The sequence below is a fragment of the Panthera uncia genome, assembly GCF_023721935.1.
Source record: "Panthera uncia isolate 11264 chromosome B2 unlocalized genomic scaffold, Puncia_PCG_1.0 HiC_scaffold_25, whole genome shotgun sequence".
In the NCBI taxonomy this organism is placed as follows: domain Eukaryota; kingdom Metazoa; phylum Chordata; class Mammalia; order Carnivora; family Felidae; genus Panthera; species Panthera uncia.
In genome coordinates, this window is record NW_026057581.1 from 10,509,756 (window position 1) to 10,521,720 (window position 11,965).

The 11,965-nt window shown below is 46.8% G+C and overlaps 1 protein-coding gene across 1 annotated transcript; it reads left to right on the plus strand.

The window, feature by feature from the left end:
* Positions 1-7,935: 7,935 nt before the first annotated feature.
* On the plus strand, positions 7,936-9,503 carry NHLRC1 (NHL repeat containing E3 ubiquitin protein ligase 1). The gene has a single exon (XM_049654991.1). It carries the CDS (start codon positions 7,991-7,993, stop codon positions 9,176-9,178), a length of 1,188 nt encoding a protein of 395 aa, XP_049510948.1. The 5' UTR covers positions 7,936-7,990; the 3' UTR covers positions 9,179-9,503.
* Positions 9,504-11,965: the final 2,462 nt, after the last annotated feature.

Below are 11,965 nucleotides of genomic sequence, written 5' to 3' on the forward strand. Positions count from 1 at the left end.
GATTCAAAGCCTCGCAGTTTTTCATACACAACCGCACTTTGTTAAGTCAGACTTTCCTCCCTGACCATACAACCTAATCCCTAAATGATTTGGAGTGGTCAGCTCATGCTAATAGGATAGTGTATATTATAGAAAGTAGATTGTGTGATTCTGTGTGTGACAGTACGTGTGTATATGCAGGATTAAAGGGTGTGAATGCAGAAGTTTATAAACCCCTTCAGTATTGATGAAATCTGTAGATACTCTCCCCTGAAATACGTCATAGGCAGAACACTGAAAACTTACTTGGACTTCAGAATTGACCTCCCCACATGTTTTGCTCCATGTAGGAACTGCTACCCTAGATGCTCTCGGGCCCTGGTCTGATTCTAGTACTTATCAGGCTATTGATTTGGAGTCTGCTGGCTCACAGTGGTCCTTGCTTCTCTGAGACCTGCCCCAGTCCCGAGTGTGGGCTTCCAGAGGCCATGCCTGCCTGACTCCACCCCTGTGGCTGGTGGAATGAACCAAGGATGGACAACTGACCTGAATGGGGCCAATCCGGTTCTCTTCAGGGATTTTTAGGACTGTGGCAAGAAAAGCAAGTTAGATACTTAGAGTATCTAAGTGAACTGTGACCCCAAGAACTGTGGAGCGGCCACATTCCATCATGCAGGTATGAGAACCAGACACTGCTGATCTGCGAAAGCGAAGCAGAGATGGGAGCTGGAGAGAGGCCCCAGGTGTTCTGGGTGTCCTGAAACCCAGCTGCATGCGGGCGGAGAACGCCTGTGCCCCTGTGATACCTCTTTTCTCTGGCTAGGGTTGATTTCTGTAACTCACACACAAAGAATCTTAAACAGTAAAGTTGAGATATCCTCAGGTAGTTGATTTTCTTACATATTCTGTACTGACTTTTTAAAAAGTCTCAAGGGACACCTGGGTGGCTCAGTCGGTTAAGTGTCTGACTTTGGCTCAGATGGTGATCTCATGGTTCGTGGGTTCAAGCCCTGAGTGGGGCTCTGACCTGACAGCTCGAAGCCTGGAGCCTGCTTCGGATTCTGTGTCTCTCCTCTCTCTGCCCCTCCCCTACTCACGCTCTCTCTCTCTTTCAAAAATAAAATATTTTTTTAAATAAATAAAAAGTCTCAAGATGGGAGATAAATTACATATAGATTATTTTAGAGCTATTGAATTGTCCTCAGAGTTTTCTAAAAATGCCTTTAATTTTGTACTTAAAAAATTTTTTTTTATGAGAGAAAGATTGCGAGCGGGGGAAGGGCAGAGAGAGAGGGGGATACAGAATCGGAAGCAGGCTCCTGGCCGTGAGCTGTCAGCACAGAGCCGGATGCAGGGCTCAAACTCACCAACCGCAAGATCATGACCTGAGCCAAAGTCGGACACTTAACTGACTGAGCCACCCAGGTGCCCCATAATTTTGTGTTTTAAATAATAGATTTCCTGAGCCTCTATAAAACAGTGATTTATGAAATGCCCTGCCCTGCCTAAGTAGCAGGCATGAATACAGGAGTATACAAGCTCCGTGTTCTCAGTGGCAGGCAGGCCGAGACAAGAAAAGTGTGTAATAGTCCATTTGGGTGGATGTGGAAAAAAAAACACAAAGGCATATAACCAAAGCTTTTACACTCCTGTGGCCAGCCGGAGATCTGGTGCTCTACAGGGTTAATGGTACAGGGACCACAGAAGGTTGCCTGAAAGACGTATGTTGTGAGAGATACTATCACATAAGGGGGATTTCTGGACAAAAGAATGAAGGGACAAATAAAAAAAAATGACCCATAGAAAAAGTAATCCAAATAATTCTCCTCCTACTCCATTGTAGTGTATACCTGTCACTTATTTTAATAAGAAGGAGAATTTAAAAGTATGTTTATGCAAACATGTATTATGTGTATGGCACACACTTTTTAAAGGTCTTTTTAAAAAAACAACCGCTTAAAAAAATTTTTTTAATTGTCTTTCATCCTTACACCTCTGGACTTTCCCTCACTTCTTAGCCAATGTGATTTATGTCTTATCAAACATTACATTACAAATTCACCAGAGTGGCTAAGTTGATGGGGACAGGATAGAATGCCATATGTGCCTTAAGGCAGTTACCCTGCTGGTTTGCAGCAAATAATCACATCCCAGATTTGTTTATTGGGTGTAGCTTTAATGGGTGAATTGAAAATACGTATCTTAAAACCCATGATCCTCAACCACTGAATATTAACAGAAACTTGTTTCAATATTGGTGTTAACTCTAGGAGATAGAAGAAAAATAGTCAAGGGAAGTATTTAGAAATAAAATACACCATAAAATATTAACACTTATTTATACTGAAATAATAATAAAATAATACTTTCACACTGCAAACTCAGAAAGCATAAGAGAGTCTAAAGAGAAAGACCAGAACAACCAAATCCTATCTCTAGAGAGAGTTAGTGCTACAACGGCAATGTGTTTTCTCTGTCTATTCACATATGAAACATATGTGTATGTTTCTGCAAATTGAGATCGATTAAGGAGACATTCTTGTATCTTTTTTTTTTAATTTTTTTTTTCAACGTTTTTTATTTTATTTTTGGGACAGAGAGAGACAGAGCATGAACGGGGGAGGGGCAGAGAGAGAGGGAGACACAGAATCGGAAACAGGCTCCAGGCTCCGAGCCATCAGCCCAGAGCCTGACGCGGGGCTCGAACTCACGGACCGCGAGATCGTGACCTGGCTGAAGTCGGACGCTTAACCGACTGCGCCACCCAGGCGCCCCGACATTCTTGTATCTTTACTATCTTCTCTGGTATTTCATCAGCCGTTTCTCATGTCACTAAGTATTCTTTAAAAACAAGATGTTTTCATAGCTACATAAATGTTCTCCCATATGGTGGTACCATGGTTATGTAATCTTTTCCATTATTAGATTTAGTCCGCAAATGTAAGTACCCTTGAAAACTCTTGAAAGTGCTAGGAGATGAAATCCACTGATGATTGAAGGCAGTCCTGTTCTGAGGAATCATAGACTCCAGGTGAAGAGACAGCACATTGAATGTTACTACAGAGTGTGGTAAGGCTGCATTAGGGCTGTGAAATGGCCACTCACACCAAGAGCAAGGATGACACTGCTCAGGGAAAGCAGGTGGGAGGAGAAGAGAAACACATTTTCACCCTGAGAAACACATTTTCAAATTGAGAATTAAAATCTCCAGATTTTCATTTCCAAGCATACATCCCCCAGCTCATTTCTCTGCAGCCGCTCAAGATACCCAACCCTTTCCCCTCTTCGCCAAATCCCTCACCCCTGGGAAGCCACACACATGGGACATGAGTTGCAAAATTAGACAGGTGCTCAGAGTGGGTGCTCGAAGACAAGATGCCCTGGGGAAGGGCAAAGCCAGGCCCCTTCACCACAACCGAGGATAGAGTCCAAGGAATCACAGGCTGGCCTGAAACTCAAACCTGACCAGCGCAGAAGAGATTCAGGTTGGCAAAGGGAGCATGTTTTCGCTCTTGTGGGCTCACTAGCCCTTGCTAAAAGGTCCCACTGTCTTTGCTCCTCTTTTATTTTTTAACTTTTTTTAATTGATTTTATTTATTTTTGAGAGAGAGAGAGAGAGAGACACAGAGCATGAAGAGGGGAGAGGCAGAGAGAGAGGGAGACACGGAATCTGAAGGAGGCTCCAGGCTCTGAGCTGTCAGCACAGAGCCCGATGTGGGGCTTGAACCCATGAACCGCGAGATCATGACCTGAGCTGAAGTCAGACACTCAACCGACTGAGCCATTCAGGTGCCCAGAGATGCTTCTTTTCAATGGGCTTTCCTCTCTTCCTGTCTCTTGAATCACTGTCAGTACATTCTGGGATGTAGCAGTGTCATTGGAATCATTCTGGGATTCCTTCAAAACCGCGTGGAAGTGTCCAGGAGTCCACATGCCTGGGCACTAACTCCCCCTCCTCAGGTTCCTCAGCCCCGCCTCTGCGGTAACCACCCGGACGGAGCTGGGTCTCTGTTTCCCCTCCTCTGCCATGTGGTACTTTGCACGTAGGTCACCTACTGACCACAAGTTCTTCTCTTCAAATCGTTTGCCCCCACAACCCTCAAGGCTTGTTCTAGGTGGAAGCAGGAAGGTACCGGCAGGCTATTCCAGGACCTTGTAAGTGAGGAGTGTCAGAGAGAAGCACAGAGGAAATCCACGGAGACTCGGCCACAGGAAAGGCCACATCCATCAGAGCAAGCTCAAAATGTCAGAGCCGGACTCAGGGCATTTCTTTTATTAATCAACCTGTGTATGTATGTACGACGATTATACCCGATAAGGTATTTGAGAAACCTATCAGCATTGCCTCTAGAGATAAGCAAAATGCTCAGCCTGGGTCCTGGATAAATGCTACCTTTTAAACAACGCTTCCTGTAATACTAGAGAATTATGAACGAATAGAACATCTGGGTTGAATCCCTGTAAGTTGTATCCTTTTAAGTATTCATCCAATCATCCATCCGAAAAAAACATTTGTTGGGCTCCTCCTGTGTGTCAGGTATATGCTGCACACGGGGGGATAATAGTGTCTAGCCAAAAAAAAAAAAAAAAAGACGTGCTTCCCGCCCTCCTGGAGCTTATAGTTTTTCTTTTCCAGAGATAAGAGCAGAAGAAAGAGGGGATGAAGATAAAGAGTAACTCTGAGACCGTACAAAAAGCAAAATTGGACTCCATGTATTTGGTGAAGCAGAAAAGGGACAGGTGGGGAGGGAGGGATGACTGGGTTGGGTCGGTAGGGATGCTGGAATAGTTTGTGATTCTTTCCATGGAGAGCCAGAGAACAATGAAGAAAATGATGTCTAGGGACGCCCAGCTAGAATGGGGAGAGCCTCAATTCTTAGTTCAGAAGCCTTGTATCATTGAGAAAACCCTCTCGATCAAACGCCACAAACTTAGGTTTCCATGCTTTAAATTTACCATTAAAGACTTGACGGTATGAGTCGCTGGGAGGGATGGTCTGTGTGTGCGCCCCGGGGTTTTCCAGAACCGCCACGCTGCCTAACCACCAAGTGAAGAGCGACTACTGTTCACATTCTTAAATATGTCACATGGTGTTGAAGCTTTCTCTGGTTTACCTCACCGAACACCTCGGCCTCTTGGTGCAGTTTGACTGGTTGCCCTGCAGGGGCAGCAAAGGATAAAAAGATAAAGAAAGTAGGATTATAAGGCAGCCTGAGAGTCCCACACAGTCTGGCAGAATATCACTGAAGGGTCCGTCGAAGCTTTGAAATGAGTTGGGGTCTTAAAACAACGTTGGAGTAGAGACAAGTTAGAAGAAAGTCACAGATCAATGAAATCAGTCCGGAAAGCATCTTGGGAAGGCAATCTATTGCAGCATAGACTTCCTCTACATCTGTACTGTTCCATGAAGTAGCCGCCAGTCACATGTGGATCCTGAGCATTTGACATTGTCTGTTTTTGTCTTTGTTTTTTGTTCTGTTCTGTTTTGTAAGAGAGAGGGAGACAGAGGATCCGAAGCGGGCTCTGTGCTGACAACAGAGAGCCCGATGTGGGGCTCAAATTCACGAATATATGATCATGACCTGAGTCAAAGTCAGAGGCTTAACTGACTGAGCCACCCAGGTGCCCCCCATCTTGGGGTTAGTCTGAATTAGGATGTGCTGTGAGTGTAAAATATACACTAGATTTTATGTAGTACTAAAGATAATGGCTGTAAAATATTTCATTAATTTTTATAGTGATTTCATGTCAAAATGGTATTTGGGGTTAAACAAAATATGTATTAAATAATTTTCAGTCATTTCTTTTTACTTTTTAAAAATGTGGTTCCTAGAAATTTTAATTGATAATTAATAATTCTATTATATATGTGGCTCTTGTATTTCTATTAGACAATATTAGTTCTAAAAACATGCCATTTTTGGTGTCCAGAGTGTATTTCTTCCTTTTTTGTTTCTTTTTCCCTTTTTTAGTGGGCTCCATGCCCAACATGGGGCTACAACTCACCACCCTGAAATGTAGAGTCACATGCTGTACGGAGTGAGCCAGCCAGGAACCCCCTGAATGTATTTCTTAACTCAAAGATTACTTCAGGAAATAATTTCTATTTGATATGACTTCAGTTACATTAAAGCTCCCTTCAGGGGTTTTAACAGGGGATAAAAATCCCATTTTTGCAAAAGTCTAGCAAATAAGAGGATGAATGACCATAATAATGATCTAAATGAAAAAAAATGATGATTTAAGTGAAGGGAAGTGATCTGATATATGGTCTTACGAAGACAATGTCCATGTAAGACATTGGGGGGGGGGAGGGGCGGTGAGGAGGACTCCTAAAAATGAGAAATTGTAGTAGCACAATGGATTCCTGAGAGAGATGGTGTTATCTCCTGTTTGAAAAATTTCCAACATATGGTACATGGTCTTTGTTTTCAGTTTTGACTGAAGTTGGAAGAATTGAACCTGGTGATGATGTGAAGGGATTGTAATGCAGTGGTTTTCAAACTTGACTGTACATTATAATCACCCGGAGCATTAAAAAAAAAAAAATCCAGCTGCCCAGACCACACTCTGAATGAAAGAAACCTCCAGATGAGACTCAGGTGTTTACCATGTGCCAAATTTATCAAGTTTGAGAATTTCTGGGATAGTTAAGAGCGTGGGCTGTGCAAACTGGCTTCAAATCACGCCCAGACATTAGCTAGCCATGTGTCCCTGGGCAAGATACTTAGCCTTTATGAACTCTATTGCAGAAAAGGGGGGAGGGGGGCTGGAAAACATGCCCTTATGGGATTGTCATGTGGTTTAAATAAGGTAATCTATGTGAACCACTTAAAAGAAGGTAGGCGTTGATCAGGTTCTCTAGTGATTATGACTAACAGCTATTTTCTTTTTCTTTTTTTTCAGTTTGCCTACTTATTTAAAAAAAAATTTTTTTTAATGTTTATTTATTCTTGAGACAGAGACAGAGCGTGAACAGGGGAGGGACAGAGAGAGAGGGAGACACAGAATCTGAAACAGGCTCCAGGCTCTGAGCCCGTCAGCACAGAGCCCGACGCGGGGCTCAAACCCACGGAGCGTGAGATCATGACTTGCGTCTAAGTCCGACGCTTAACCGACTGAGCCACCCAGGCGCCCCTGACTTATTTTTAAAGCGCGCGCACAGGCAAGCAAAGGTGGGGGCAGAGAGTGAATCCTAAGCAGGCTGCGCTGTCAGTGCAGACCCTACCCAGGGCTCGAACTCACCTACCCGGCAGATCACCACCTGAACCAAAATCAAAGTCCCATGCTTACCAACCTAACCACCCAGGCGCCCCTCATTAGCAGCTTTCTTATTTCATATTCCTCTGGAAGACATTCCCAGCCATCGTTCCCCGATCTGAAACTCACCGATCAGGTTTCTTGTATTTTCCTATAACATTCCTTTGTTCATACAGGAATTCACTTTTACAAGTATTCACTAAGCATCTACTTCACTACTGGTGTGATGGAAGAAACAGGCACACCGGCCTCACCCCCTTGAAGTTTAAATGCCCTCATGCGTGTTTCCCAGTCAGATCTCAAGCGCCCGGAGCTGTGGGACCACGCGTCATGCCTGGCCAGCCCCGGAATCCAGCGCCCCGCGCTACGGATTGGAAAGTGCAGGGTGCCGGGGATGGAACGCTATGTTCCACTTGCTCTGACACCTACAGCCTGGGTGATCGGGAGCAACCCGCTCGTGCCTCTTCAATAGGTGAGCTTCCTCGTGCGTAAAGTGGGGATGACCCACCCACGACTGTCGTGAAGGCGACAGGTCTGCCCACGCGCGGTGGTTACAGCTTGTTAAGCGTCCACGATAGGGCCCTCCCGAGTCAGTGCCGCGCGCGCCCACCAGGGGGAACAGCAGGCGGCGGCCCAGCGGCTGCGCGCTGGACCGGCGACGTCAGGACCAGCGCCCCGCCCCGTGACCGTGACCGAGCGCGGCGCCGCGGCAGCGTCGGTCCCCGCCGGCTGGCCGCGCAGCTGGAACGCGATGGGGACCGAGGCGTCGGGGAGCGGGCCGGCGCTGCAGGAGCTCGTGCGCGAGGCCGAGATCAGCCTGCTCGAGTGCAAGGTGTGCTTTGAGAGGTTCGGCCACCGCCAGCAGCGGCGCCCGCGCAACCTGCCCTGCGGCCACGTGGTGTGCCTGGCCTGCGTGGCTGCGCTGGCGCACCCGCGGACGCTGGCCCTCGAGTGCCCCTTCTGCCGCCGAGCCTGCCGGGGCTGCGACACCAGCGACTGCCTGCCGGTGCTTCACCTCCTGGAGCTCCTGGGCTCGGCGCTCCGCCCAGCCCCCGCCGCCCACCGCGCCGCCCCCAGCGCCCCCGGGGCCTTCACCTGCCATCACGTTTTCGGAGGTTGGGGGACCCTGGTCAACCCCACGGGGCTGGCGCTGTGTCCCAAGACCGGGCGGGTCGTGGTGGCGCACGACGGCAGGAGACGGGTCAAGATCTTTGATTCCGGGGGAGGATGTGCTCATCAGTTTGGAGAGAAGGGGGAGGGCGCTCAGGACATTAGGTACCCACTTGATGTCACCGTCACCAACGACTGTCATGTGGTTGTCACCGACGCCGGCGACCGCTCCATCAAAGTGTTTGATTTTTTTGGCCAGGTCAAGCTTGTCATTAGAGGCCAGTTCTCCTTACCTTGGGGTGTGGAGACGACCCCTCAGAATGGGGTCGTGGTAACTGATGCGGAGGCAGGGTCCCTGCACCTGCTGGAAGTCGACTTTCCAGAAGGGGTCCTCAGGAGGACCGAGAAGTTGCAAGTTCATCTGAGCAATCCCAGAGGGGTGGCCGTGTCGTGGCTCACCGGGGCCATTGCAGTCCTAGAGCACCCTCCCGGCCTGGGGACCGGAGCCTGCGGCACCACGGTGAAGGTGTTCAGCCCCAGCATGCAGCTCGTGGGCCAGGTGGATACCTTTGGGCTGAGCCTCTTTTTCCCCTCGAGAATAACTGCCTCCGCGGTGACCTTTGATCACCAGGGGAATGTGATTGTTGCAGATACTTCTAGTCAGGCTGTCCTATGCTTAGGAAAACCTGAGGAGTTTCCAGTCCTGAAGCCCATGATCACCCATGGTCTTTCCCATCCTGTGGCACTGACCTTCACCAAGGAGAACTCTCTTCTTGTGCTGGACAGTGCAGCCCATTCTATAAAAGTCTACAAGGCTGACTGGGGGTAATAGGGTATGGGGGGGAGGGGGCGCTCTGGGACCTGGAATCTGAAGGCCTGGAACTTCCGCTAATGAATTGCTGAACCCTGGATAAGTTAATCTCATCTATCCAGCAGGGATAATTATAACTGCCTGGCAAACTTATAAAGGTTGAGGTAATTATTAAAGAATAAAAGTTAAATCTACCATTTATCGAGTTTGTACTCCCTGTGCTAAGAAATTTGCAAATATTAGCTCATTTTATCCTTACAGCTCTACCCGGGGAGGTAATGTCTATTATTAATCCCATTTTAGAGATGAGAAAACTGAGACCCAGAGAGTTTAAAGACTTTACCAAGGTCACATTTACTTACTGTGATAGTCACAATGGGAGCTGAGTTCTGACTCCCAAATCCCTTGCTCCTAAATAAGATAACAGATGTGGGGAGGCGGGGGGGGGGGGGGGGATACGTGAATGTATACTGTTACTATGTGTACTCTATTTACAGGTAGCTATTTCTTTTGGTTGGATGTGCAGAGAAAGGAGACTTTTTTTTAGAGAGTTCAAGAGAAAAAGGATTATGTGATGTGCATCGGTGTCGTTCAACATGCAGCTTCTTTGATGGCACGTTAGATGGGATAACTATAGATCCTGAGTTACTTGAGTAAGAAGAACAGTTGAACTGCCCATTTAAAAGGCAAGCGTGTCTATTAATATCTGTGTCTCCCCCACCACAGGCACTCAGGAAATACCAGTTGGCTGGTGGAGAAAAGCCTGTGTGGGCCTAAGTTTTGTGGGTTTTTTTTTTGTTTTGTTTTTTGTTTTTTTGTTTTTTTGAAAGAGAGAGTGTAAGTGGGGAAGGGCAGAGAGAGAGGGAGACAGAGGGATCTGAAGCAGGCTCTGTGCTGACAGCAGAGAACCCGATGCAGGGCTCGAACTCTTAAATCCATGACCTGAGTTGAAGTCAGATGCTTAACTGATAGCCACGCAGGCACCCCTGGGCATAAGTTCTAAAGGACCACAGAACATTCTACATTCATACCAGTGGTTGGAAGGCTAAAGGGCAGTCTTGCTACCTGTTTGTGTTAATAAAGAGCTAAGTCACCACAGCCGGTTGGTGGCAGAAATGAATTTGCCTTCCTTTTCCTAATCAGTGGTAACCTGGTCACTTTTGTGATAGAGATTTTATCTGTGCCATTTAAATTTGTCCCATTGCACACACCGTATACTCAGGAACCAGCTCCCTTGAGGCTCCAACAGCCTTCAGGCCACTGGTCAACGCTTAAATACTTCTTGAATTAGCTTTGACCAAGATAACACCTGCTTTCGTGGCACAATCGATTGAGCACACAGGGGGAAATTTCAGGTGAGGCGGCCGGTTCATTATAAACCATGTGTTTTAAGCTAGTGTAAACATTTCAGGGTTTAGGGTTGCTGGAATAGTACCAAATCAGTGGCATCTTAGAAGCAGCAGCAAAATACATTTTTTTCACAGGGAGGAAGTATTGGTTCTGAAAGGTGAGGGTTTGCTTCAGGTTATAGCTGATGTTATCAACAGGTTTCTATTATACAAACAGTGTTGGTTTTGTTTTGTTTTTGAGAGAGAGAGAGTAGGGGAGGAACAGAGGAGAAGAGAGAGAGAAAGAGAGAGAGAGAGAGAGAGAGAGGGAGAGAGAATCCTAAGCAGGCTCCACATTCAGCACGGAGCCCAGTGCAGGGCTGGATCTCAGGACTCTGAGGTCATGACCTGACCCCAAATCAAGAGTCGGACGCTTAAACGACTGAGCCACCCAGGTGCCCTTATTATACAGTTTTAATAGATACAACGTAGATACCGGAGATAGCTCCTAAATTGTTCCAGAAGGTTCAATTTGTCCGTTGGAGCTAAAAGAGAGAGCCTGGTCCGTGCCAGTCCGCAAAAGCCCATTGTGTTTTCACTGCTTCCGATGCACCACACTAAGATTTCAGGCACACTGGACCACCGTTCGGAAGTGCATTCCAAGCAGGGATTCTCATAACAACCCCTTCCCCCCACATTTGGAAGTCATCTTTAGGTCAGTGACCTCACTGATACCCTCAGTTGTGTAGCAAGAAAAGCTGTCTCAGGCAGAGATAAATGTTCAGGCTTGATCATTTGCAAGTGGGACAACTGTGGATTGACCTTTAAAAAGTTTTCCTCAGGAACAATGATTTTTGTTAAGGTGTAGTTATTCATTTTTGAAAGAGAAAGAGAGAGGAAGAAGGAGAGGGGCAGAGAGAGAGGGAGACCGAGAATTCCAAGCAAGCTCTGCCCTGTCAGCACAGAGTCCAATGTGAGGCTCGAACCCACAAACTGTGAGATCATGCCCTGAGCTGAAATCAAGAGTTGGACCCTCAACCGACTGAGCCATCCGGGCACCCCAGGAACAATGACATTTTAATGACCTCAGGGTCAGTGGAGACAATTCAAGGGACTTTCTCCTATTTGGAATTATTGGTGGCATCATCTTTGACTAGAGAGCTGTGCTTGTGTCTGGTTTAGACAGCACTGATAGGACAGGTGTAGGATGTGCAGGTGTGGAGGTATGTGGTCAAGGTATTACTTGTTACCTTGTCATTACGCTACCGGAAGTATGGGGTGTGAGTGCTTGAGATGGTGTGGGAGCGAATCACACCACAAGGTGATAGTGAATGACCTTGGTAATACCTCTACTTGGTAGATTACCAAGTAATCTTTTTTTTTTTTAATTTTTTTTAACATTTATTTATTTTTGAGACAGAGAGAGACAGAGCATGAACAGGGGAGGGGCAGAGAGAGAGGGAGACGCAGAATCCGA